Source organism: Pipistrellus kuhlii, unplaced genomic scaffold (genome assembly GCF_014108245.1).
Source record: "Pipistrellus kuhlii isolate mPipKuh1 unplaced genomic scaffold, mPipKuh1.p scaffold_m20_p_15, whole genome shotgun sequence".
In the NCBI taxonomy this organism is placed as follows: domain Eukaryota; kingdom Metazoa; phylum Chordata; class Mammalia; order Chiroptera; family Vespertilionidae; genus Pipistrellus; species Pipistrellus kuhlii.
Genome location: NW_023425460.1, coordinates 7806514 through 7832643, shown reverse-complemented (window position 1 = coordinate 7832643; position 26130 = coordinate 7806514). Strand labels below are relative to the sequence as shown.

General features: G+C 35.6%; 1 protein-coding gene across 2 annotated transcripts in view; it reads left to right on the top strand.

The window, feature by feature from the left end:
• The window catches only part of ADK (adenosine kinase), a 418239-nt gene that overhangs the window by 183991 nt on the left and 208118 nt on the right, over positions 1 to 26130 (top strand). For both annotated transcript variants that reach the window (XM_036438185.2, XM_036438186.2), the window contains exons 5-6: positions 4409 to 4581; positions 7284 to 7392. In XM_036438185.2, coding sequence (XP_036294078.1) covers positions 4409 to 4581; positions 7284 to 7392 — 282 coding nt within the window. The remainder of the gene's footprint in view (positions 1 to 4408; positions 4582 to 7283; positions 7393 to 26130) is intronic.

The window sequence follows — 26130 nt, the reverse complement described above, 5'->3', positions numbered from 1 at the left end:
CTATCCAACTACTTCACTTATGATTTCCTCACCACCCTTTGCAATCTGTTTGTTGCTGTTATTACCCAGTTTTGACATTTAATCTCTTTTAGTTGTGCTCTAGTTTTTCTGAAATGCCTCATTGGGTTTCTGATATAAAATTTCTTACGTTTGGCTTATCTTGCTATTATTTTAGTATCTAGGTACCATTCTTCAGCATTCTATTATGAATTGAATTAAAGTATATAGCATTGCTTTAGAAGTGATTGTCTCTTGAGAATCATTGCCAATTATATTATTCTAAATATTGCATTTAGGTGACAAAGAGGAAATTCATCTGGAAGGTGAAGTTAATATTATTGGAAGTCTTTCCATATTTGGTTAAAGACTCTTGATGTGAAGCTTAATATGATATTTATTTAGTCTCCATTTAATTTCAGCTATAAGTCTTCCCTCCCTCCCTTCTTTCCTCCCTCTCTCCTTCCTTCTTTCCTTCCTTCCTTCCTATATATTCTTATTGATATCTGAGAGGAAGGGAGAGGGAGAGATAGAAACAATGATGAGAGGGAATCATTGATTGGCTGCCTCCTGCATGCCCCCTACTGGGAAACGATCTTGCAACTCACGCATGTGCCCTTGCCTGGAATTGAACCCTGGACCCTTTAGTCTGTAGGCCGACTCTCTGTCCACTGAGGCAAACCAGCCAGGCCTCTTCCTGCTTTCTTTATGAGGCCTCATCTCTCGTTATCTGACTCCTTTACTCAAAACCCTCGTTTGTGCCCTTCTTCATACAGAATGCTGCCTAATTTCTTAGAGTGGCATTTAATGACCTGGCCTAGATCTACTTTTCACATTCACCTGTACCCTCCCACACCGTGCTCTGTCATTAAACTCCTAATAGTCCTTTATTTTTCCTTTCATTGTTTTTGGTTAACATACTATTTTATTCCTCAACTGTGTGCTTAAGGCCCTCTGGGTGCTTTAGCAAATCCACATTGAGTCTGCAGGTCATTTTAAATTTTCTAGGGTAACAGGTGACATCTACTAGGTTAAACATTTGAACCACTAACTCCAAATAGTTCTGTTTTAGCATTGCACTGCTACTTTTCTTTGGGTGATATCAGATACTTGGAAAACTGGAGTTTGGGTAGTTTCTGTGATTAAAAACAGCAACAAAACAAGCGCTATACAAAAAAGCTTTGTGACACAGCAAGTGAGAGTGGTGCTGACAGTCTGATTCCACGTTTGAAAATTTTACAGTGCGCAATAGGCTCTCAATTATTAGGAAATAAATACTAGGTTGTTTGGAACTAATAGAATTGATTTTACCTTAGGAAACCATGATAAAATTCCCGATAGGAAAGGAGGCCTGAGCTCTGTGCTGTGCCTCTGTTTCCAGTTCACAGCCATTTTTGAAACTTACACCCGTTCTTCAGAGACCAGTTGGTAACGTCACCCATCTCTGGATGTCTCTTCTGATCTTCCTTCGCTTATATTTAATTTCCCTCCTGGGTGTTTCCTGGTGGTATTCTACCTTTACTATTGCTTTTAAAATTGAATTCAACTATGTTCATGTATTTATTTAAAGTCATCAATTATAGCTGTCGTTTTCTTATTCATTAGTTAGGGGTAGTTACTTACAGTATAATGAGAGCCCTTTCGTTCTCGGGATAAAAGTGAGCCAACTATAATAATAGGTATCATTTAATGATCTAAAGTACATTTCTTGTTAGTCTATTTCTAATCCTTAAAACATGCTCCTGAGATCATAGGTTGTATGATCAACATTATATTTGAAGAGATTGTGATTCATCAATATTGCTTTCCAGAATATCGACACACTTCCTAACCTTTAGCTATTCTAGTTCCTTTTTTTTTTTTCTTTTTTCTTTTTTTCTGTTGATTATTGAATCAGCTTTTTGGTATCTTCAGAAATCCTATTGAGATTTTGATTAGTGTTGCAGTGAATCTTTGAATAAATTTGGGGAGAATTGCTATCTTAAGAATATTTAGTTTTCTAATTCACGCACATAGAATCGTTCTATATAGTTATTGTTGGTGGGGGTTTTTTAGCATTATTTTGGGGCTTTTTTTTTTTTTGCAGTGTTTTATGTATAGGTCTTAGACATTTTTTTTAATTGGTCCCACTATGTTTCATTTTTTATACTACTGTAAATGGCATTGTTTTCCTAATTTTAATTTTCAGCTATTCCTTGATAGTACATAGAATTACATTAGATCTGTGTACAGTGATCTTGAATCCTGAGACTTTGATAAAGTCACTTTTTAATCCTAGAGATTTTATGTATATTCTTATGATTTCCTTAAACATGCACAGATTGGTGTCCTGCCAAAGCCTCCAGAGCTGCTTTATAGAATTTCAGCTCATTCCTCTCTGGGACTCTCTTTCAGGTTCTACTCTTCGGGCTCTCCTTAAACACTTTATTTCTGTTCCCTCATTTCAGTGAGAATGCCAGGCTCCGTTTGGTTTCTTCCTCCCTGCACCAAGTCTGCAAATTGCCTCCTGGCAGAGAGCCTGCATGATGTCAGGGCTCACCTTGTTTTCTGTCAGAATCATAGTCCTGCCCTGTCCAGGGTCTGAAAATTCTATAGTTGTTTCCTTTTAGTTTTGTTTTTAAAGTATACACAACACAAGAGTAATTCTGGACCTTCTTACTCCCTCGGGGATAGGGTAGAACTTAAAGATGGGTATTTAAGGATGTACTATGCATACCTAAACAAAGAGAGGCTGGGCAATTTATTTTGGCCAAAAGAAGGAACATAAGGAGAGGCTCTGAACAAGATTGCATCTCTTTCCTGGAGAATTTGGAAATGTAGTTGTGTCTTTGTATGATAGTCTCTGTCATTTTCCTCTAGTAGACATGCATTCAGTGTTATTGATTGGATATCAGAATGGTCAAAAACAGATTGCTTAGGTATTGGCAACACATTGTTTTGGAGGTAATGTTAGAGATGTACTAAAATTTTAACAGAACTATTAGCAGATCTCCCTATATAAAAGCCTAAGTGACTGTCACTACCAAGCGGATGACCAGATAGGCTGCGTGAGGTGACCAGGCCAGCTGGGCTTCAGTTGGGGCAACCAGGCCAGCAAGGGGGGCAGTGAGGGATGATCAGGCCAGCAGGCAGAGGTGGTTAGGGGTGGCCAGGCAGGGGTGATCAGGCAGGCTGGCAGGGGAGCGGTTAGGAACCAGTGGTCTTGGATTGGAGGGGGATATCCCACTGCCTATTTAGTCCAGGGATCGGGCCTAAACAGGCAGTCAGATATCCCCTAAGGCACATGTGTCAAACACAAGGCCCGAGGGCCAAATCCGTCCCGCCAGGCCTTGCAATGTGGCCCGCACCGCGCTGTCATCACTGCACTCCGCTGCGTTTCCATCACAATGACAGTTTATGACTGTTCAGTAAACCATTCGGCCCGCGATTTAGGCTGGATTTTAGATTTTGGCCCTTTCTCTGATTGAGTTCGACACCCCTACCCTAAGGGGTCCCAAATTGGAGAGTTTACATGCTGGGCTGAGGGGACCCCGCCCCCCCCCCCCCCCCCGCACAAATTTTGTGTACCGAGCCTCTAGTTAATTTATAAACTTTCAAAAAAAGGTTTTTTAATCTTTCAACTTTCTTGATAACATCCTTACTTTCTCAGTTAGGTTATTAAGTGATTTGAAGCCATGAGCATGGCTTCTTATTTTGTGTGTCTGCTTTGGCTTACTAAACTCTTATTTTAAATTGACGAACTTTTGAATAGAAATCACTGATCAAGAATAAAGTTTTCACATTTTGTCAGTGTCCTAAATATGCTGATATCAAAAATAGAGTATTTAGACTTTCTACATGAACAAAAGTAATGTGTAGAACAAGACATATTCTTGGCTGCTATATTTGTACTTTTTGTATGTCTGGTTTAAAGTATTTAATTCTCAACAACCTTATGAGATGTTCTTTATATATATATTTTAAATGTACAGATGAGGAAAATGAGGCATAGGAATGCCTAAGTGACATTCTTACCCATACAGCTAGTAAATGACAGAGGCAAGATTTGAATCCAGACTGTCTCAGTAGATGCTGGGCTTCTAATGATATTGCTATACTACTTCTATTGGGAATCGCTATTATTTTTCTGTATCAAGCCAGCATTGCCCTAAGGTCTTTATGATTTTAGATTCTGAGTTCTTAACCACTATGCTCTATTTCTGTCCCCAAAAGTAGTATAATAAGTTTTTTTTGTGTGTGATTGTTATATCAAATCTGTTATCATAAATGGTAGTGCAGGATGGAAATTCCATTCATAACAGCCACAGTTTCTAATAAAGTATCTCTTTTATGCCACTATCTACAACAGAATACTGAACTATGGTGTACCATTTTCTGACACATTAAAATTATTTATGTTCCTATTTTTCAGTGGATGATTCAGAAGCCACACAAAGCAGCAACATTTTTTGGATGCATTGGGATTGATAAATTTGGAGAGATCCTGAAGAGAAAAGCTGCCGAAGCGCATGTGGATGCTCATTACTATGAGCAGAATGAGCAGCCGACGGGAACTTGTGCTGCGTGCATCACTGGTGGCAACAGGTCAGCGTAATTCCCAGGGAAGCTTGTACTAATTGGCCATTTCAACACTGATAAAATCTGAATTCCAGTCTAATTTTGGAATTTAGATCTCACATTTATAATTGCTCTTAATGTTTAATAAACTCTTCCTTGTATCATTTTTTCTTTCTTTTTTTTTAATTGCCCTTTTGAACCTGCTGTTGTCTTCTTGTGGTATAGTGGAATGAAATTTTTGAGATTATCTAATCTAATATCTGCTTCTTATAATTAGGATCAGAGAAGGAAAACATTTTATTCAATGTTTATAGCTAGCTTTTTGCTAAACTGGGATTAGAAAGACACATACTTTTCACCATATCCTGAGTTTGGAATATTGGACTACATACTTACATCTACACATTCATATGTAATTTTTAACATATACAATACTATGTTATATCCAGTCTCACATGAATTAGGTCATCTAAAGCATTTTTGGCAAATAGTCAGTCATCCATATTAAACAAATTTAGCCATGGATAATGTACCACTCAAAAATAATCCATTGCATTTCTATACAATTTTATTTATTAAAAATTCTTCTTTAAGTGAACTTTGAATTTATCCTCCAGGGCTCCCATGCATTGGTTGTATTTGTGTCTTTGGCAGCTACATGGAGGTTTCCTTTCAGTACATTCATACATTGCTAACAGTATTGTTACCATATTACTCATCTGCTCGGGCTTTTTCCCTCCTGTTCAAGTGAAAAATAAAGTAACTTTTCTAAATGTTAAATTCTTAGAATCACCAAAGCTGATCTTTTTTTAAATAGTGATTCATTAGATATTTTATGCTCTATTATAGCTAGAAGTATTTAGTCTACTCTCTTCCAGTTCTTTTTTTTTTAAAATAATATATTTTATTGATTTTTTTTACAGAGGGGAAGAGAGAGGGCTAGAGAGTTAGAAACGTTGATGAGAGAGAAACATCGACCAGCTGCCTCTTGCACACCCCCTACCGGGGATGTGCCCACAACCAACATACATGCCCCTGACCAGAATCGAACCTGGGACCCTTCAGTCCGCAGACCAACGCTCTACCACTGAGCCAAACCGGTTTCGGCTCTCTTCCATTTCTTATCTCCCTGCCTTTCCCACCTTTTTTATTTGCCTCTTTTTCTTCCTTTATTTCTTAGCTTCTCTCTCATTCCCTTGTTCAATTCCCCTTTCTTAGTTCCTTTTATTTTTGCTCATTCTTTGACCTCCAGAAAATGACACTAGCCCTGGCTGGTTTGGCTCAATGGATAGAGCACATGTGTCAAACACAAGGCCCGCGGGCCAAATCCGTCCCGCCAGGCCTTGCAATGTGGCCCGCACCGCGCTGTCATCACTGCACTCTGCTGCGTTTCCATCACAATGACAGTTTATGACTGTTCAGTAAACCATTTGGCCCGCGATTTAGGCTGGATTTTAGATTTTGGCCCCTTCTCTGATTGAGTTCGACACCCCTAGGATAGAGAATCAGCCTGCGGACTGAAGGGTCGCAGGTTCGATTCTGGCCAAGGGCACATGCCTGGGCTGCAGACTTGATCCCCCAATAGGGGGGAGTGTGGGAGGCAGCCAATCAATGATTCTCTCTCATCATTGATGTTTCTATCAACTCTCTCCCTCTTCCTTCCTCTCTAAAATAAAATATATATTTTTAAAAAAGAATCTGACACTATTTTGGCAGTAATCATTAAATAACTATAATATAACTTTCAAAAATAGAGTGCCAAAATCTTCCAAACCTGCTTGCCTGCCTGATCACCCTTAACCGCCTCTTGCTGCCTGCCTGATCACCTCTACCCACCTCTGCCTGCCAGCCTGATTGTCCTCGCCTGCTAGTCTGTTCACCACCTAAATGCTTTCCCCTGCCAGCCTGATTGCCCCTAACTGCCTCTGGCTTGGCTCCTGCCATCATGGCTTTGTCTGGAAGGAAGTTGGACATCCGAAAGATATCCAGTCAACCCAGTCTTTTTAGCATATTACCCTCTTATTAGTATTTATTAGTATAGATAGGTAATGTAAATAATTATTAAGTTTAATTGTTGGACAATAATAAAAAGCTCTATGAGGCACTTGTAGCAAGAATTTAAATGTAGTATCCTGCTTAGATTTTTCTACTTCGAAACTGGACCAGGGCAGGGAGGTTTCAACTGTAGAAGCTAATTTAAATTTATTCCAGTCCTTAACATTTAATTCTTGGCAAATTAATTTCACATAGTAAACATAGTCTTTATATGTATCTTGTAAAATTAATTCCATACTTGGCTTTTAAAGCATTAGGTTAAAAAAGAAATATATAGAAGTTTTTATTTGAATATTTTTATGCATAATGGCATTATAGCTTTATTTCATAACTGCATTTTGAACTATTAAAATGTAGAAAGTAGATAATCATAGCATTTAAATATCAAAAAGAAACTTAAATGCCAGTTTCTCAAAATACCAGGTGGTATTTAGAAAAAGGATTAATATCTCTGTTTATCTCACAGGCAAACAGAAGTCTCAAGAGTTCTCAAAACAAAATTTATTTACATTTATTAAAATCAATATACAGCAGTTGTGAAGAATTAAAATATAAAACCAAATTTGCAAAAAATACTGTTAATTAACTGTATAGAAGTATATGACAAGTTTGCAATAAAAAGAATAAACTATATATCTGGCGCAAAAAAACTTACTTGCTTTTTGTTGTTTTAGGTCCCTTGTAGCTAATCTTGCTGCTGCCAATTGTTATAAAAAAGAAAAACATCTTGATATGGAGAAAAATTGGATGTTAGTAGAAAAGGCAAAAGTTTATTACATAGCAGTAAGTACTTATCTAATTCAAATTTCTGGTATATGTTTACACTATAAATTATAGTTGTTAGCTGATATAAATTTTTAAATGTCTTTTGCTTATCCTGCAAATTACCCATCTCAAAGCATATGTTCACTATTAAACATGTAGAATAGTAATATGATCATTTTAGGTAACATAATTTGTATTATTTACCTTCAAATCTACCTCTTTTGGGATACATTATGCATAGATGTTTCTTAACCAAGTATCAAATTCCTGTAAAATCTGTTTCTTAAGGTCTTTTGAGGTAATTCTGTGAATTTACATTTTATATTTTTAGGCTACTTCTGAATAATGCATGCATTGTATGGGGAAATATTAGTATTCTAAATATTCACTGCAAACAGTTTGAGCTTATTTACCTAAAAAATCCTAATTGCTATTTATTCCATAGTAATTACCATGATACCTTTTAATTTAATATTTCAGAAACATTGATTGTGACAAATCTCTTGAATCTGGGAATAAGGGCAGCATGTAATTTGAATTATTAAGTCTTCTGACATGAAAATAATTGGTTAAGAATTTATTTCTAAGATAAGACTGGTATAAATATCCTCCTGAATTAATCACCCCATGAACATCTTGTTTTTATATAATCTGAGTTAAATGTGGCTGACCAAAAATAAGTAGATACCTTTGAAAAATTAAAAGTACCTCATAAGCATATAATGTATGATTTTGATATAACAACCTCTGCCACTCACTATTTGATCTGTGAAAATGCTAGTAACATGTGTAAAAAAATTGATTATCTAATAAGAACGTGCTTATTGAAAATATAATTATTTCTTTCAGTCTAGAGTTAATGTCTCCTACAGCATGTTTATGTACACTGCTGTAGGCTTTACAAGGTTGTTATTGATTCCTCTGTATAGCAAACCCTACCCCTTTATAAATGTCAAATAAATACTTACATTTAGAGGATTATATAGAGGAAAGACATTTTACCTCTTCTGCCAGTGTAGGAGAACAACATTTCAACTAAAAAATATTCTCTCTTGATCATATTCTATTTCATTTTATTTTGCAAAATGTTCTCATTTTTTCTTGTTGTTAATGTCTTGGTAGCATATTTTTGTAGTGAAGCTTTTTAGGGAGATTTATTAAGTATTTCAAATCATCTTACATTTGAAAGTCTGATTTTCAAAGAGTACATGATTTAAATTTTGACATTAATTATGTTATATTATTTATATTGACTATGATATATGACAATATTTATGATGGAAAAGTATTTTTTACTGACAGTTACAATTGTCTCTAGGTAAATATATTGTAATTGGACCACAGATCATGAACTAACTTGGAAACAACTCACGTTTTAACAGTTATGCACATGTAAGCCATATAGCAAAGTTTGAGTGAATGGGGAATTGTTATAGCAGCATGAACCCAACTTGCAAACAATTCATAGTTTCAGCAATTATGTACTATAATGCATCTAGCCAGCTTTGGGTGAATGGAATTTTTATGAGAGTATTAACTATTTACACAAGTGCTATTTTCTATAAACTATGAAGTGATTAGTTTTGGACAAGTTAGTGAAGAAAATAGAATTATCCTTGAAACGTGTAGTGTATGAGCCAGAAGAAAATACCAGAATGGATTCCGGTTGATATCTCTGATGATAACTGTTAGCCTTTAGCATCTATTCCAACAATTTCATAAAAAGAATGCTCTTTCAAGTTGCTGGGATGTAGACATTCCGCGCTTCTTTTAAGTCTTTAATTCCCGTTGAGCACAGAGTATCCAGTCTAGTCTTTTCTTAGCATATTTTCAAAATAAAATTTTAGATAGAGTAGGTATACTAGTAGCTATTCTTAATCAAATCAGATGTACTCCTTCCTATCTTCAGGTTCCATACAATCATCAGTCTTCTCACATCATTTTAAACTCCTGAGATTTTAACAGGTTGAAGTTCTGGGAGCCCTTCAATTACAAAAAGTTCTTGATCTAAGGAAGCAACTCAACATGTCTATCAACAAATTTCCAAAGTTAAGACATCTGTCTGCATTATATAAAACTACAGGCCCAGTGCATGAAATTCAAGCACTCGGGGTGGCGGAGGGAGGTTCCCCAGCCAGGCCTGAGTCTTCTCACAGGCTGAGACCCCTCAGGGGATGTGCGCCTGCCAGCAGTCAGACATTCCTCTTGCATTCCAGGGTCCTTGCAGTCCAGGAACCCTCACTCCTTACCGCTCACCTGCAGTAGAAGCCAGAGAAGCTCCGCCACTGCCGCTAAGCTCACCAGCCATGATGAGCCCAGCTTCTGGCTGAGTGACGCTCCCCTTGTGGGAGCACACTGACCACCAGGGGGCAGCTCCTGCATTGAGCATCTTCCCCCTGGTGGTCAGCGGGTGTCATAGCAACCAGTTGTTCCATCACTTGGTAGATTTGCATATTAGGGTTTTATTATCTAGATTAAACCAGATCTACATATTCAGGAATTCTTCTTCCCAGTGTTCCAAAAATTAGCAGTGAGCACTAAGATAATTCAAAACCTTAATTATTCAACTAAAAGGTTGACATTGTTACTTTGTACAAAATAATATGATCCAACAATATGTTGCCTGCAAAACATGCACGCAAACACACAAATAAGTTATAGTAAAATACATGTTAAAAATAAATACATAGTAAACTAAACATATTAATAGGTTAACTGAAAGGGTTAAAAAAGATATACCATAATATCAATAGTAGAATTTTGCATAGAAATCTATGCATTATTTCCAATAATTCTTTTTTATGAGAAAAAGTTTCCTTACAAGTTTCAACTACACTGTAAAGCACAAATTAGCTTGCAAGTTTAGGCTTAATATAGGAAGAATTTTAAACTTTGGGGATTAATCAGATATTTAAGAAATAGGTTTAGCCAAAGCTTTCAGCACCTTGTGACTTATTTTGCATAAACTAAGTCATCTGCATGTGTGTCCTTATTTATTGAAAAATTAATTACTACACACCTGAAACCTTTATAATTTTATTAACCAATGTCACCCCAGTGAATTCAATAAATAGGTAAAATAAAATAAAATTCCTTTATTTACAACTTTTCATTTTTACTATAGATTTCTAGTGGTATATAAATTTTTTTCTAAGCATTGATTTGGCTGCCTCCCACAAATTTTGACATTTCATTTTCATTCAGCTTGTAATACTTTCTACTTCCTCTTTACTTTCTTCTTTAAAGTGTGTTGTTTATTTTCTTCTTTCTGTGCATTAGAAATTTGTATATTTCTTTCACAGTTCTCTCAGACTTCTTGTATTTTAAAACTCTGTTATTAGTGCATAAAGGTGTAGAATTAATTGTTTGCCTCATTACCACTTATTTATTCCTGGTAATAGATTTCCCCCCAAAATGTGCTCTGTGTGAAACACAGGTATTAACACAGCCAGCCCAGCTTTCTCTTGACTATAACTGAAAGAATAGTGAATTATAGTTTGTCAGTAATTATCTGAGACTATGGGACTTGGAGTTTGCATTTTCCTCTGGCACCTATGCTTGTTTCCTTCTTTCTATGAATTGTTTTAGTTCCTATGGTTTATTATAGACCTTCTTCTCTGTCTATATTTATTTTGTAACTCCACATTGGTTTTATCTCTCCTCAGCCTAGAATCTTACCATTTTGGGGAATATATTTTTGAGAGAGTATGGTTTTCAAGTGTTACTAATGTTTGCCTCTGGGATTAAGAAAAGTAGGATTATAGGCAGGTGCAGGAAATATAATTTAGAGAGTATAAAACTTTAGAGGAAAGGATTAGAGTTCATACTTGGGGGGAAAAAGGAGTGTTTGTTTATAAAAGACAAGTAGTAATCAGCAAAAATTATTTGGGTTTTCTATCTCTTTGTTTGCTCTGGTTGAGTTTTCTACTAAAATTCTTATTGACACCATGAATAATAAGTTTTATTTGAACTGTTACTTAGACTCAGTTACAATATCTTTATCAGTAATCTGAAAGGAATAACTAAAGTCCTTAAAATGAAGTGGCATGATAAATTAAGAAATCACATATTTGAAATTTTACATGTTAAAAAAAGGTAAAATGTTGAATAATAAACTGTATCATGAAATATAAAATTACTATTTTTTAAGGATTTGTTTTCCATTTCACTATATTTACAAAAAGACACACTTACAGCCCAGCTGGCTGCTCGCTGTTTTGGAGCATCATCCTGTACTTCAAAAAGGTTGCAGGTTAGATTCCCGGTCCGGGCGCACACCTGGGCTGCGGGCTCAATCCCAGTCAGGGCGGGTATGGGAGGCAACTGATCTCTCTCCCTCTCCCCCTCCCTCTCCCTCTCCCTCTCCCTCTCCCCCTCCCTCTCCCTCTCCCTCTCCCCCTCCCTCTCCCCCCTCCCTCCCCCCCTCCCTCCCCTCCCTCCCTCTCCCTCTCCCTCTCCCCCTCCCTCTCCCCCTCCCTCTCCCCCCTTCCTCCCCCCTCCCTCCCCTCCCTCCCTCTCCCTCTCCCTCTCCCTCTCCCTCTCCCTCTCTCTCTCCCCCCTCCCTCCCTACCACTTTCTCTCTAAAATCAATAAACATAAACATATCCTTGAGTGAGGATGACGGTAGTTGCTTGGCCACTGTGACTCAGTGTTTGGGCATTTACCTATGAACCAGGTAGGTGGTCACAGTTGGATTTCCTGGTCAGGGCACATGCACAGATTGCAGGCTCAAACCCCAGTAGTGGGCGTACTGGAGGCAGCCAATCAATTATTCTGTCTCATCATTGATGTTTCTATCTCTCGCCCTCTCCCTTCCTCTCTGAAATTACTAAAAGTATATCTAAAAGAGAAAAAAATATGTGCTTACGTAAAACTTTATTAGAAATTATAAAAGATTCTTTTTATTATGCTAAAAAAAATAATGTGTCATCAGGCATTTTTACCTTTGTCATGAAAATATTTTTAAAGGCTCATAATGAAAGTGAATGAATTTGTCTTACAATATTAGCCTAATAGAAATTTGGGATACTATAAAAGGAAATGAAAGATAACAGTGACCATGTATTTTTGAGATTTACTTTCGTCCCTCACAAGCAAATTTTTTTGCAGTTGAAGGAAGCTTATTAACACACTAGAGGCCTGATGCACGAAGATTCGTGCGAGAATGGGTCTTCCTTCCCCTGGCTGCCAGCACTGCCTTTGCTCCGGCACCACCTTCACTCTGGCTCAGAGCTGCCTTTTCACCTTCCCACGCTGCCCTGAGGCCCGGAGCGGCTGTGGTGTGGACCACCTGTGTTGGTGCCTGCGTGTGTGTGTGTGTGTGTGTGTGTGTGTGTGTGTACATTAAGCCCCATCTTTGTTTACTCACTCCTGATTGGCTGATGGGCATCTTGAAGATATGGTCAATTTGCATCTTACTTTTTTATTAGTTTAGATTAGGGGTGTTGAACTCAATCAGAGAAGGGGCCAAAATCTAAAATCCAGCCTAAATCGCGAGCCAAATGGTTTACTGAACAGTCATAAACTGTCATTGTGATGGAAACGCAGCGGAGTGCAGTGATGACAGCGCGGTGCGGGCCACATTGCAAGGCCTGGCGGGACGGATTTGGCCCGCAGGCCTTGTGTTTGACACATGTGGTTTAGATGGACAATTAATTAACTTCATTGCATTAAACCTTATTAGACCATAGAAAAAGCCCTTGCTATGTCATCCTTTAAAAGTGTGCTATCATAATGAATACTAGTGGCCTGGTACACAGATTCCTGCACATTCGAAGGAAATTAACTAGAAGATGTCCAGCAGGGACAGACTGGGGGAGATGGGCTGGACACGCCCTGGAGCTAACCTGGTCTCTCCCCAGCAGTCTGCACCTGGGGTGGTACTGTGGCTCAAAGGAGGTCTGGAGTGAACAGGGTCCCTCGGGCAGGTGGAATCCCTCGGCCTGGCCACCAGGGATCAGGCCAAAACCAGCTCTCCAATGTCCCGAGAGGGGTCCCGGAGTGGAGAGGGCACTCTACAAATTTGCTGTCACTCGGCAGCTACGGCGTTGAACGTCTTTCCCCGATGGTCAGTGCACATCGTACCTACCAGCTATTCAGCTGCTCGGCCAGTCACTTAGCCTTTTATATATACCAAAGTATAGATACTTTGTCAGAGTAAGGAAACTGAAGGATTTTTTAAAATCTTTATAATCTGAGATTATTAGATAAGGAGGAGGTAGGATGGTTGAACTTCTGACTTTCCATTTTATCCCTGTTCTAAATTCAATTTTTGAACTCTTGAGTATTGGAATTCCCATTATATTGTTCAAATCATTGATCACCATTGGACTTGTTCCTGGTATTGTTTGCTCAAGTTTTTGATCATCCTATTCTGAAATGCTTCATTTAAGGATTACCTGTGAATTGGTAATCCTTCATATGAAAAAGTCCTTGTAGGTGACCTTAACTATTACATTTATAAATTCAAAAATTAAAATAAGTATATGATTTTTCTATATATTTGGGAATTTCATGTTTGTGTATAATTCCTGACACTGTACACAAGTCTTGATCATGCATAGGTTTAGAATTTTGTGTGCCAATTTGACACCCTTTTAAGCAAAGCCCAAAACTATGTGAGAAAGATATCTTTCATTAACTCGGATATAATATAGAGAGATATAAGAAAAAGACTGTTAATTATGTTTCTTCTTAAATATTAGCGTTAGAGTTCGGTTTTTAACTCTAAAAAATTATCCGTATGTTATTAATGTTCAGTTAGTTACACAAATGAGTACTGTTCTTACTTCTTCCTTTACAGTGACAATTTTTGTTGCTAACAACTTCTTTAAATGAGTGTGATTATAGAAATTCTATTTGTACTCATTTCTAATTTGTCTAGAATTGTTTCTTTTTTTCCTTCCTGCAGGTTAAATTCTAACACTATCATTTTTTAGTGATACTAATACTCTGTGATTTTTATAGATACATATTTTATTTAAGTTGAGCAATTCCTATATTTCTGTGATTTTTCTTAAGTCTTATTTTTGGCAGCTATCTAAAGTAAAGCTCTCTACTGAAACGAGAGAAATATATGGAATATTAAAGTGAGGTTATTTTTAGTTAAGCAGCATAATCTTTTTACTTACTCAGTAGGAGTAAGATAGCATTGGCTAAAGAAGCTTTGAGCTTTAAAGATAAAGATTGGAAGTTTTTGTGTTTTAGACTTGTGGCATTATAATGAAGCCTTGGAATTTTATGTGAAGTTGGAAACCACACTATGTGCTAATTGCCTTAGAATTCTAAGAAAATAAACATATGTATAGCACTTAGTTGTTAAGACAGTAGGCCCTTATACAGAGCCCAAAATGAATTAACAAACCATCTACTGAAATGTTTCCACTTCATTTACGTTATTTATATATTTCAGACCATACAGCATTTGCTCGGGAAAATGAAATGTTTACTAAATCTCTTTAATAAACATGATTAAGAGAGGGATAATTTATAAATATTTTGACAGCAATGTACATTTTTACATTCTAGTTGTCATATCTTTGAAATTGTATATAAACTGGACATAAACATTCTAGTATCTGCAGAAGTATATCTATTTTCCAACATTTTACTGTACACATTATAGAATCTTTACAGTTTTATATGATTTAACCCATATGTTCTGTTGTCCCTGTCCTTCTAAATAAATAAAATTGGATTTAATCTTTTTATAACAGCTTATTGAAATGTCTATATACCATGAAAGTCATACGTTTAAAATGCACAATTTAGTGTTTCTCACATTTTTTCTCTGTACCTCTTGAAAATAACATCTGGCAGCTAAGAGAACCTTTTAGACTTCAAGGACATATATTATTATTTTTCACTGACATTGTCCTAATATAATTAGGAACATTAGTAAATTCTAAATAGTTGAGGACACTCTGAAAGATAGATAACTTTTACAAATTACATTCCTCTTGTCTTCTATACATATTTCTAGTACAAGTTTCTCTTTGAATGTGAGAACCCTGGAATACTTTTCTCTGTCACTCCCATCTTCCCTTACAATTCCCTCACTCAAACATCTACTTTTCGCCCAACCTTCCAACCCTGTTAAACTCTGCTGTCCTGACTAGTCATTTTATGTATTTATTTTTCTAACTGTTCCTTTCTTTCTTCATTTTATGAAGAATTTAAAATCACTTTGTATTATTATATTACTTATGGGAAGTCCCAATCAAATAAAATACAAAATTTAAAATAACCCACCCTAATTTTTAATTTGTTTTTTCCCCCAGAAAGATACACTTGTAATAAAGTAAAAGAAGACCGCAGTCCCTTACTCATCCTTCAAAAATAATTATTTTTATATATGTGTAGCTCCTTGTAAGGTTAACATTTATTCGGCAGCTATAATAGAATAAATTGAATTTAAAGTGCCATTTTACTTGCAAGTGTCAGCTAGCATTTCTCAGGTATATTGATATGCTTAGTGTAGTGGTTTTTAATCTTTTCTGAGTTTTATACCCTCCTCACCCCCAAATTTATTTTCTTATAAAATTTTCATGTAATTTTTCCATGAAATATTTCAAAAGGCTTTTTGCTTATTCATGGACAAGTGCTAATTTCCCAAGAACCTTTGTCATATAGCCCTGACTGGTTTGGCTCATTGGCCTATGGACTGAAGGGTCCCAGGTTTGATTCTGGTCAAGGGCATGTACCTTGGTTGTGGGCATGTACCTCTGTTGCAGGCACATACCCAGTCCCTACTGTCCCAGAGGCAGCTGATCAATGCTTCTCTCTCATTGATGTTTCTAACTCTCTATTCCTCTCCCTCTCTAAAAAAATCAATAAAATACATATATTTTTTTAAATCAACAAACTCCAGAAGTTCAAAAAAAAAAAAAGAAAAAAAGAACCTGTCATATAGTAAAGAGGCAATTAAATGGATGTATCATTCCAGTTATAGTTCCATATTAGAAACTGTGGAATTTTTGAAAATCCATGCTGGATTTTTAAAACTGTTATGATTGTGAATGTACACTTGCTTTCTTGTATTAACCAAGAGTTGGTTTTTGTAAAAATGTATTGAAGTGGGGAATCAGACACAATGGGGAAATGATGTGGTTTAGTGCCAACAATAAGCAGAATTCTATAAAAATGATCTGAATATCTTTAATTCATTTGATCTCTTCTAAAAATATCTGTATATTTTAACTACTTGAACACAACCAATGATCTTTTAATGCTTAGTGCTCCTTTATAAATATCTCCTAATTTCATTTTTATTTCAGTTTGTTAAAGGTGATCATTGTGATGTGTTCAGATAGACTGTAGCATTTTCACTTCCTAAGATGAGCTGAATTGGGGCTATACTTTGTGGGAAGTTTTTTATACAATATGTAGACATTAGTAAGAATTGGCATGTCCACTGATTTATTAGTTTCACAGATGCTTCCATAATATTTAGTGTACTCTTGGGTATATTAAATTATCATATCCTGACAGCAATCCTGAAACATGCCAGTCTTAAAAAGCCATATTCCTGAGAACTAAAGCAAGGTATCAATGAACCGTATCTGACATGCCGTGTTAATTTCCATAACTATCATTACTGGGAATGGCAGTATTTCTAAGGCATGGAGAATCTTGATAAATCTACCAACTAAAAAAGTGGCAAAATATCTATTTTATCACTAAGTTTCCGATTATGAAGTCTGATTTTTTTCAATTTCAATGGAATCATTTTAGAAATAATGATAAGTACCTTTCCCCTTCATATGTTTTATAAAATAGTTATTTAAACATACAATACATCACAACAGATTATTTTGAATTCTGTTTTCCTCATGTCTAGTGTTGCGAATGAAAACCTCATTCTGCCATCTCATAGAAGGTTTACATATGCACATGATTTTTGACTTAAGTAGAAACGAAACAGCTGACAGATACATAGGTTAATTTGCTTTTTAAAATTGCAGCTAAATGTTCTGTGATTCTTTTGTGCATTTGGGGCTATTTTGTAGAGAATGAATTTGTCAGGCAACATTTGAAGGGCATTGGCCTTTTGTACCCTTTCCTAAATAAACTTAAGCAGAAGCCTGTCAACTCAAGAATAAAATATTTCCATGTAAATTCTCACCTGCAAATTATTGATAATGGAAGGAGCACCTTTTTAATCCTTATATCCTCTTTCCCCTCAACACAGCTTTTAGATTGTAGATAAACTTCCCAGCTCAGTAATTAACTGAGCTCAGTCATTGCACCCCATATCATGTGATTTTTTTTCTTTCAGCGGAATACATTATTAGAGCACTTACACAGCCAGTCTAGCTGCAGCAGCCCAGGCAGCAACAGCAGTGCCATTTTTCACAAAGAAAATGTTGAACAGGAGCCAAATGTTTGGTGGCAGTCTGTTGCTAGGAAATCAAGGTCCTGAGGCGATTAATGACAAAGCAAGCAATAACAAGAAGGCAGAATTACAGATTTAAAAGAGAAAAAAGTGGTTGGTGTTATAATTACCCAAAGAAATCCGCACTCATTAAATTGGCTGTTTTTATGATTGACTTTAATTGGAGGTTAGCTCAGATATTTAGCTCCTTTCCCACCCCTTTAAACACACACAGGCACATAATCTGTAGAACTGCAGACTTGTTTTTCTAAGCATTGAGAGGAGCTTGCCCTGTAATTTGATCCCCACTGACAGATGCATTTTCTATGCTGCCATTTTGAATTAACCTATTGTAGAACAATTTTCTTCAGCCCTGTTGAATAAAACATCCAGTCTGATTACCTCGATGGATTTGAGAGTAAAAGAATGTACTTCTTTTTGAAGTAGATTGTTTGCATGGACTACGCTGATTTTGAACTTTGCCAATAAGCACAATCATTTGTAATAAATTTTCAAAGAAATTTGTGGGGAGAAGGTAATTAGAGTCACACTTTTATAGTTTAATGTTTGGGCGCCTGCATCAAAACAATATTATTCTTATAAGACAGTGTTATTTATTTTTCCAATAAGATGTTCCTATGCATTAAAAAATTTTTTTTTCTGAATTTTCATTTAGACTTGGTATTTTTAGAAATAGAATCTTATTGTAAGGCATTTTAAAGTGACCATTCTTCCTCCCCACTTACAGTATTTTAATTACAGGACTCATTGTAACTCAAAGCACCCGGTTGTAAAAATATTTTTAATATAAAAAATATTAAACTAAAATTATTTAAAAATGTTCCAGTTTAATCCATCTTCGATGTGGTTTTTCAAGAAAAATATTATTTTGACTTTCTAGGGTTTGATAAAACATATTTACCCAAAAAAGCATTGATTTAGCTTTCCTGTACAATACCAGAGGGAACATCCCAGCTTATTTACCCTCTCAGAAGACGTAAGAATAAAGTTACATAATGCATTGCTCTCCAGATTTCTGATCAAACCTCGGAACAAAAGAGCCGAGCACATTCTATCTGACAATCCGCACACACTGCTAATCAGATGCCAATGCCAAGCTGTCTGCTTTGTTAAATGCTTAGCTTCCTAGAGGCAGGAAGACAGCTGCTATAAGTATGATGAAATTTGGTAGTTCAATTTATTTTTACTACCCTTGGGCTACAAAGATACTGTTAATTTAGACCACCCCAATTGGTACACTTTAGGGAGTTTTTAAAAGAGTTTGTAATTAAAATGATAAAACATCATTATTACATTGAAGACCTTCTGTAAGTTTTACATTTGGCAGATACCTACTGAGATAACCCCAGCATGTAATTTACAATGATGTAATGGTTATAATTGCATTTTAGACAAAAAAAAAAAAAGGAACTATAGGAGACAAGTGCTTCTTTCAGAAGAGTTTTGAGATCTGTTCCTATTTCATTTAAATCTACTTCTATCCCAGAATGCCTACCTATAATTGACTGGAGCAGCCATAAACATTAAGATACTATCCTAGTAGTTTTAAAAATGTTATCAATGTAGACATTACCACCAGGGGGAGAAAGCTAAACTGAAAGCTCTTAACTGCTGGTAATACTTCCACTAAGTAATTCTGCTGCTTAGACCTATGTAGTTAAGTTAACCGCTTTCCCAGATGACACTGCCTTTGGGGGCATGATTCTCAAATTGTATGTGAAATCTGAACAGACTTAACACACTATTTAAATGTAAATAAAATGAAAGCTTCCAAACCTTCTGTTGTTCTGTTGTCTTTAAGAGAGAGTGCAAATAAGCAACCTGAAGTATTTTATTCTTCTCTTATCTGTCAATCAATTTGAGGAGCTACCCTTCTGAAACTAAATGCTTTAGATCTATGATACTGGGCAGCTAACGTGGCTTAGCTACTCATCACATAGTTGATATAGCATGTAAAGATCGTTTTGTAGTTTATTGTCACAACAATGTAGTTTTTGTTTTTTAATAGTTCTTTAGTAAACCATTAAGAATTCAATCTAAACATTTTTGTGAGTAAAGCTTGCAGGTTCCTTCCTTGGAGAATATTTTTAAATACTAAAAATGGGTGCTTTCAGAGAGGGGTGTTACAAGACAACATGGCGGGGGTGGAGGCTAAAATAAATCCTGCCCTAGCTGGTTTGGCTCAGTGGATAGAGCATCAGCCTGAGGACTAAAGGGTCCTGGGTTTGATTCTGGTCAAGAGTACTTTGGTTGCAGGCTCAATCCCAGCTCTGGTCATGTCATGTGTTTCTCTCACATCAGTGTTTCTCTCATTCTCCCTTCTACTCTCTTAAAAAAAGAAAAAGAAAAAAAGAAAATCATTGGAAAAATAAAAATACATAAAATATACCCTGTGGTAGGTACTGGATTACATTTGGAAGTAATATAAACTTATGTTTAGTTAAGTATATGTAAATGGGTAGATGCAGAAATAATGACAGATGTATCTGTATATGTGGATTAGTAGCCATCCATCTGTTTTCCGTCTCTGTGCACTTAGAAGCAGTGATACCCCAACAGATACAAACACACCCAGGACTTAGATCTGGATTTGTAAATACCATTCTCCAGTAAAAAGATACAGAGTTCCTTGGAGAAATGTCTGATTCTATGTCTGAGGCAAGAAAAATACAACACGAGCATGGAGTATCTTGTGTTCTTTACCCAAACCAATAGACTCAATCTAATAAATAAGGAAAACATCAGACAGATCCAAACTAATGGACATTCTACAAAATACTTAACAAGTATTCCTCAGAACTGTGCCCAGATCAAGAAAAGCAAGGAAAGACTAAAAACTGGTCACTGACAGGAAGAGACTAGGAAGACATGGCAACTAAAAGCAAAGTGGTTTCCTGGGTTGGATCCAGAACAAAAAAGGACATTGGTATAAAAATAGGTGAAATCTGAATTAAGACTGGGCTTCAATGAATAGCAATGCACCAAGATTGTTTTCTTCTTAAAAAAAATAATATATATATACATACATATATATACATATACATATATATATATATATATATATATATATATATATATATATATATATATAATTGATTTTTAGAGAGAGGGATAGAGAGCTAGAAACATCGATGAGATAGAGACATTGATCAGCTGCCTCCTGTATACCCCCTACTGGGGATGTGCCTGCAACCAATGTACATGCCCTTGACTGGAATCGAACCTGGGACCTTTCAGTCCTCAGACCCAGGCTCTATCCACTGAGCCAAACCGGTTTCGGCACCAAGATTGCTTTCTTAGCTTGGATATATGTACCATGCTAAAATAAAATGTTAAAATTAGGGCAAACTGGGGAGGGGTATATGGAAACTCTCATCATTATGTTAGGAGGTGTTTTGTTTTTCTTTCTGTAATTCCAGAAGTATCCCCAAATAATAACTTTATTTAAAAATAAAAGACCTGTGTACCTACCACCCATATTAAGAAACCAGAACATTAGCAATATCTTTGAATGTCTGTGTGCACCTGTGATTCCATGTCTCTCTCTATCCCAAAGACAGCCATTTACTTTAATTTTATGGTTATTCTGTGCTTTTCTTTATAGCTTTGCCACAAATGTATCCCTAATCATTCTACCACATCTCTTCACCTATTACATAGTTATCCTACCTTTGTCTTTTTTGCTATATTCTGGATAATTTCTTCAGATCTACCTTCTGATGCTTCTAATTGTGTGTTTAGCAGTATCTAATATTTTATCTGCCTATTGAGTGTTAATATCTATTACTTTAGCTTTCATTTTTATTTTTGCTCTCAAATCTTATTTCATTATTTTGATAAACTCTTATTTACAGCCCTTTTATTTCTTTAAATATGTTAAACTTCCGTTTTGTGCCTCATCAAGTATTTAAGACTTTTGCAGTTCAGATTTTGGTGTCTTGTTTTTGCTAGCTCTTACTCTAGCTGCCTTATTTTTGTGTGCAAGCTCATTCTCATTATTTCTTGGAATTTCTGGGGCTGTGATAGATTTCCAGAGAAAGGATTCACATTTGAATCTGCCAAAAGCTTGGGGACCTAGTCAACCTAGGAACACAGTGAATAAAATTTTAGACTTAAGGTTTTGTGACCGGCATAGGTAAAATGAGTTCCAGATCAATAACTTTCATGAAGATGGGCTTGTAGTTAAATTTTCAGGGACGATATTTTTTACTTCCACCAGCATCAAATTTGAAACAGGCAGATTTTATCCCTAATTCTTTCTCCAGCATAATTCTATTCCACTCTTACCCTAAGTATGCAGTTCTTTAGAATCCCAGTTGTATGTGGAGATCTCCAGTTAGACTCCCTATCTTCAGTGTGCTCAGGGTTTCTCTCAACCTTGGGATCAGTGATGTGCTGTTAAATACTTGAAAATTGACTCTTAATAGAAGGGGGGAAAATGACTAGTAATATTTTCCAGTTTCATATTATGGCTGATTTCAGGCTACCAACATGAAGTTACTGAACATTAATTTGGGAAAAGATGTGTATAGCTGGCTTTTCACAAATCAGCTCTAGCAAACCACTGCCTGCTCTGTGCATGGCTGTGAAAACTGAGGCTCAATTCATAGGGTTGGCATATCCCCTGAAAGACAGGTGAGTGTACACCTACCTCCCCGAATTTCCATTTTTACCTTGTTTTAACCATCTGAGTATTCTGTGTCAACCCAATAATAGATTTTAAAACCTAAAAAGATTATTTTGTTTTCTTTTTATTTTAACTCATCATTTGTCGTTTTCAGCAAAAGGACAGTATCATGGTGTCTAAATTAGTTTCACTGCCGGGAATAGAATCCCTCTTTATGGTTTACAAATACACATAGTTTTATTTTATTTTTTATTGTAAACATAATATATGATGATTACGTTAAATATAAAAAGGTACAGAGAGGAATATTAAATCCTCATTTTTGTGCATATGTGTGTCTCTTCAAGTTTTCTTATAATTTGTATCATTTACTATTTCATAATACAGTTTTTGTTTCTTAATATTTAATGTTTGCTCAAGTAATTAAATATCTCCTATATTACCCTCACCTAAATATACATTAGAGTAAAGGTAAAAATCTGCACAGATCAGAGTTATAGTTTATCCAGGAATCCAGTTCTTATAGCATATAAAAATAATTTTGCTAATATTTTTATTGCAGCTTTATTAATAATTGCCAAGTATTAGAAATTATATAAATAACCAATCATAGGAGTTTTGTTGAAGAAACAGATCTGGAGTGATTTCTATGAGATAATATTAAAAAAAAAAAAAGCACAAAAGACCATATATAATGCTACCTTTTATGCAATTACAGGGGAAAAGAAAACAGCTATGCAGTAAGGATAAGGTATAAAACAATAAAATCAGTAATCTACACAGGTTAGAGAAGAATGTGGGATAGATGATTTACGAGAGTACACGGCACTTCTCAGAATATATTTTTTGGGATACTGTTTTGAATTTTGATAGCATGTCAATATCCTGCTTATTCAGAAAGTTAAATAAAAATAGTACCAATAGGGTAGGGGACTTAAAACTGTAAGCAGACTGAAACAAATGAACTTTATTGACAAAAGTAAAAAAAAAAAATACTACAACAATGCTGAAAATAAAAAAGAAGTGAAGGAAAAAGGGAGGACTAATCCAAGTAATTTATAAACATACTGCTGGACTATACTGTTTGGGCCAGAGTAGGAGAGGGAAGTGTTACAAACAAATTCTGAAGTCTTTTAATTGGTTTACTTATTTTAGTGGAATGGGAAAGTTAATTCTGAAAATATATTGAACAAGTGACTAGTGGGTTGATATTGTTAGGAACCCTTGTTCTCACTGTGGAAAAAAGGATATGTAAATAAAGAATGGGAGAAGACAGGAAAAAACCACTGTGGGGATGGATTGGGTTAGAGGTATCTGTGTAAATATATATATATGTGTGTGTGTGTGTGTGTGTGTGTGTTTATGTGTTTCAGTATGTGTGTATCTATGTAAATATTAATGCATATATATTTTAGCTCTATTGCCAAATGAGCAAAGAAGCAGTCACTCAAATAGTAATGGCACAGCTAGTACTATTTCCCACTCTGTTAGTATACCAGGGGTGCCATGACAAATAACCATAAACCAAAACCATCCTTTGGCTATCATTTTTTCTGAGCTGCTTCTAAGCTTTACCCATCACTCAATAAATAGAATAAGGAATGACTTTCTGATAAGGTGACATTGAGAAGAGGTGTGAAGGAGCTAAGGGGAAAAGCCTTGGAGCTATTTAGGGAAAGCACATTTCAAACAGAGTGACCAAGTGCAGTGGCCTTGTGGTGGGAATATGCCTGGAGTATTTGGGATACAGCAAGGATAAGGATAACAGGAGTTGAGCTCTGAAAGGAAGCTGTGAGTCAGATCTGTAAGACATGTAGGTTTAAATCGTCATTCGCCAACCCCCCCCCCCCCCAAAAAAAAAAAAAAAAGTGATATAGGCCTTGAAGAGTTTGGGTAAAAGAGCAGCATATTCATTATATTTTAAAGTCATTGTAGCTGCTGTATTGAACATAGATAAGATAGTCTTGAGCAAGGAGGAACAATTAGGAGGCTTGTTACAATAGTCTGTACAATGCTTGATGTTGCTCACACTAGAATGGGTCAGATTCTGGATATGTTTTGAGTTTGTCACAAAACTTTCGGGTGGATTGATTATTGGGTGGATTGATTATTGGGATATGAAAGAAGGAGAGGAGGCAAGGATGATTCAGTTGATCGAGTTAGAGTGATATATAAAAACCAATGAGTCACCTTCTTCATTTATAGTAGGGAATGCAAATGTTTGTATCTGCTTAATCTGCACATTCTCTATGTATAAACAAATTTGTATTGGAAGCTTAAACAGTTTGTGTTGAAATGGAGTCAAAATAATAAAACTTGAATAACTATATTTTTAATATATTTGTTTTCACTTTTGAATATGATAAATTTATCTCATCAGTAGGGACTTGAGAAATTAGTCCATTGACCAAAGGCTTCCTGAGCTCTTCTTTAATAGGTAGCATTAACATTTGCCTTTGCCCCCTCTTTCATAACCTATCAACACTGACATCACTCCTAATTTCAACATACACTTTCTCTAGATTTGTTAATATAGTCAAACAGATCACATTGCATATCTTATCTTGCTTTGTTCTTTCATGGTTGGCTAAAAGGAAGTATTAATATTCCTTATGTCCATGTTATACTGGGATGTATTGCATCTTTGTACTGGTAACAGTGATAAATACTGTAGATAATATTTTTTTACTTGGATAAATACAGCACTGCTATCATGGAAACTTTTTTTAAGTGGTATATCACTTATCCACTAAATTGTCGAGGACAGTGTAGTGAATCTTAAATATTAAGTGGAAAACTCTTTAAACTTTATTCTTTCATATATATTTGAAAAATTTATATGTGTATATATATATAGATATATATACATATAAATATATATTTATTTATATATATATTTGTATGTATATATATATATATATATATATATATATATATAGAAATTTTTCAAATTCATAGCCTTCATCTATCCTATGATTATAATTTAGTTTTACTTAATGCCTCAAGATCAGTATCTATTATTTTGGGCTGTCCGTTTGTCTAGTCTGTGGTACATTATTTGCTTTTATTTTAAGTGGTTTGAAACTGCTGTGTATTTTTGAGTACAGATTGTAATAATTTTATCACTTCTGGATGTGTAAATGTATCATTTTCTTATTTCTAATTTTTAGGGTTTGAAAAATCTAGGTAAAATTTTTAGAAGAAAAGAGTAAATAAATTGAGTTCTAAATATTTATGCATTTGACTACTCTGGGACCTTTCAGCTGGTTGTCTCTCTTTTAAAATTGATTTTATTTTTTTTTGAGGGGTGGGGGAGAGAAAGAGGGAGGGTGAGAAAGGGAAATATCAATTTGTTGTTCCAATTGTTTTTGCATTCATTGGTTGTTTCTTGTATGTACCCTGTCCAAGAATTAAACCTGCAACCTTGACATACTGGGACGATGCTCTAACTGAGCCAGCCCTGTTTCTCTTTTATACTCGACATTCCTGACATTCCCTTTCTATAAGGTGACTCAGCAATAGCCCCATGTATCTTTCAGTTGGAACTCCTTTGGTTCAATGCAAGCAAACTCTGCCCATTAATTAGCAGCCTGACATAGATTTATTCTGCTGATGAGAAAATTAGCAAAATGGATCATTTGTAAGAGTTTATTACTGCAAACAGTGCATCAGAAATGTCATAATCTCATTTCATTAAGAAATTTACATACACATCAGATTTTAGAGTGCTCATTCA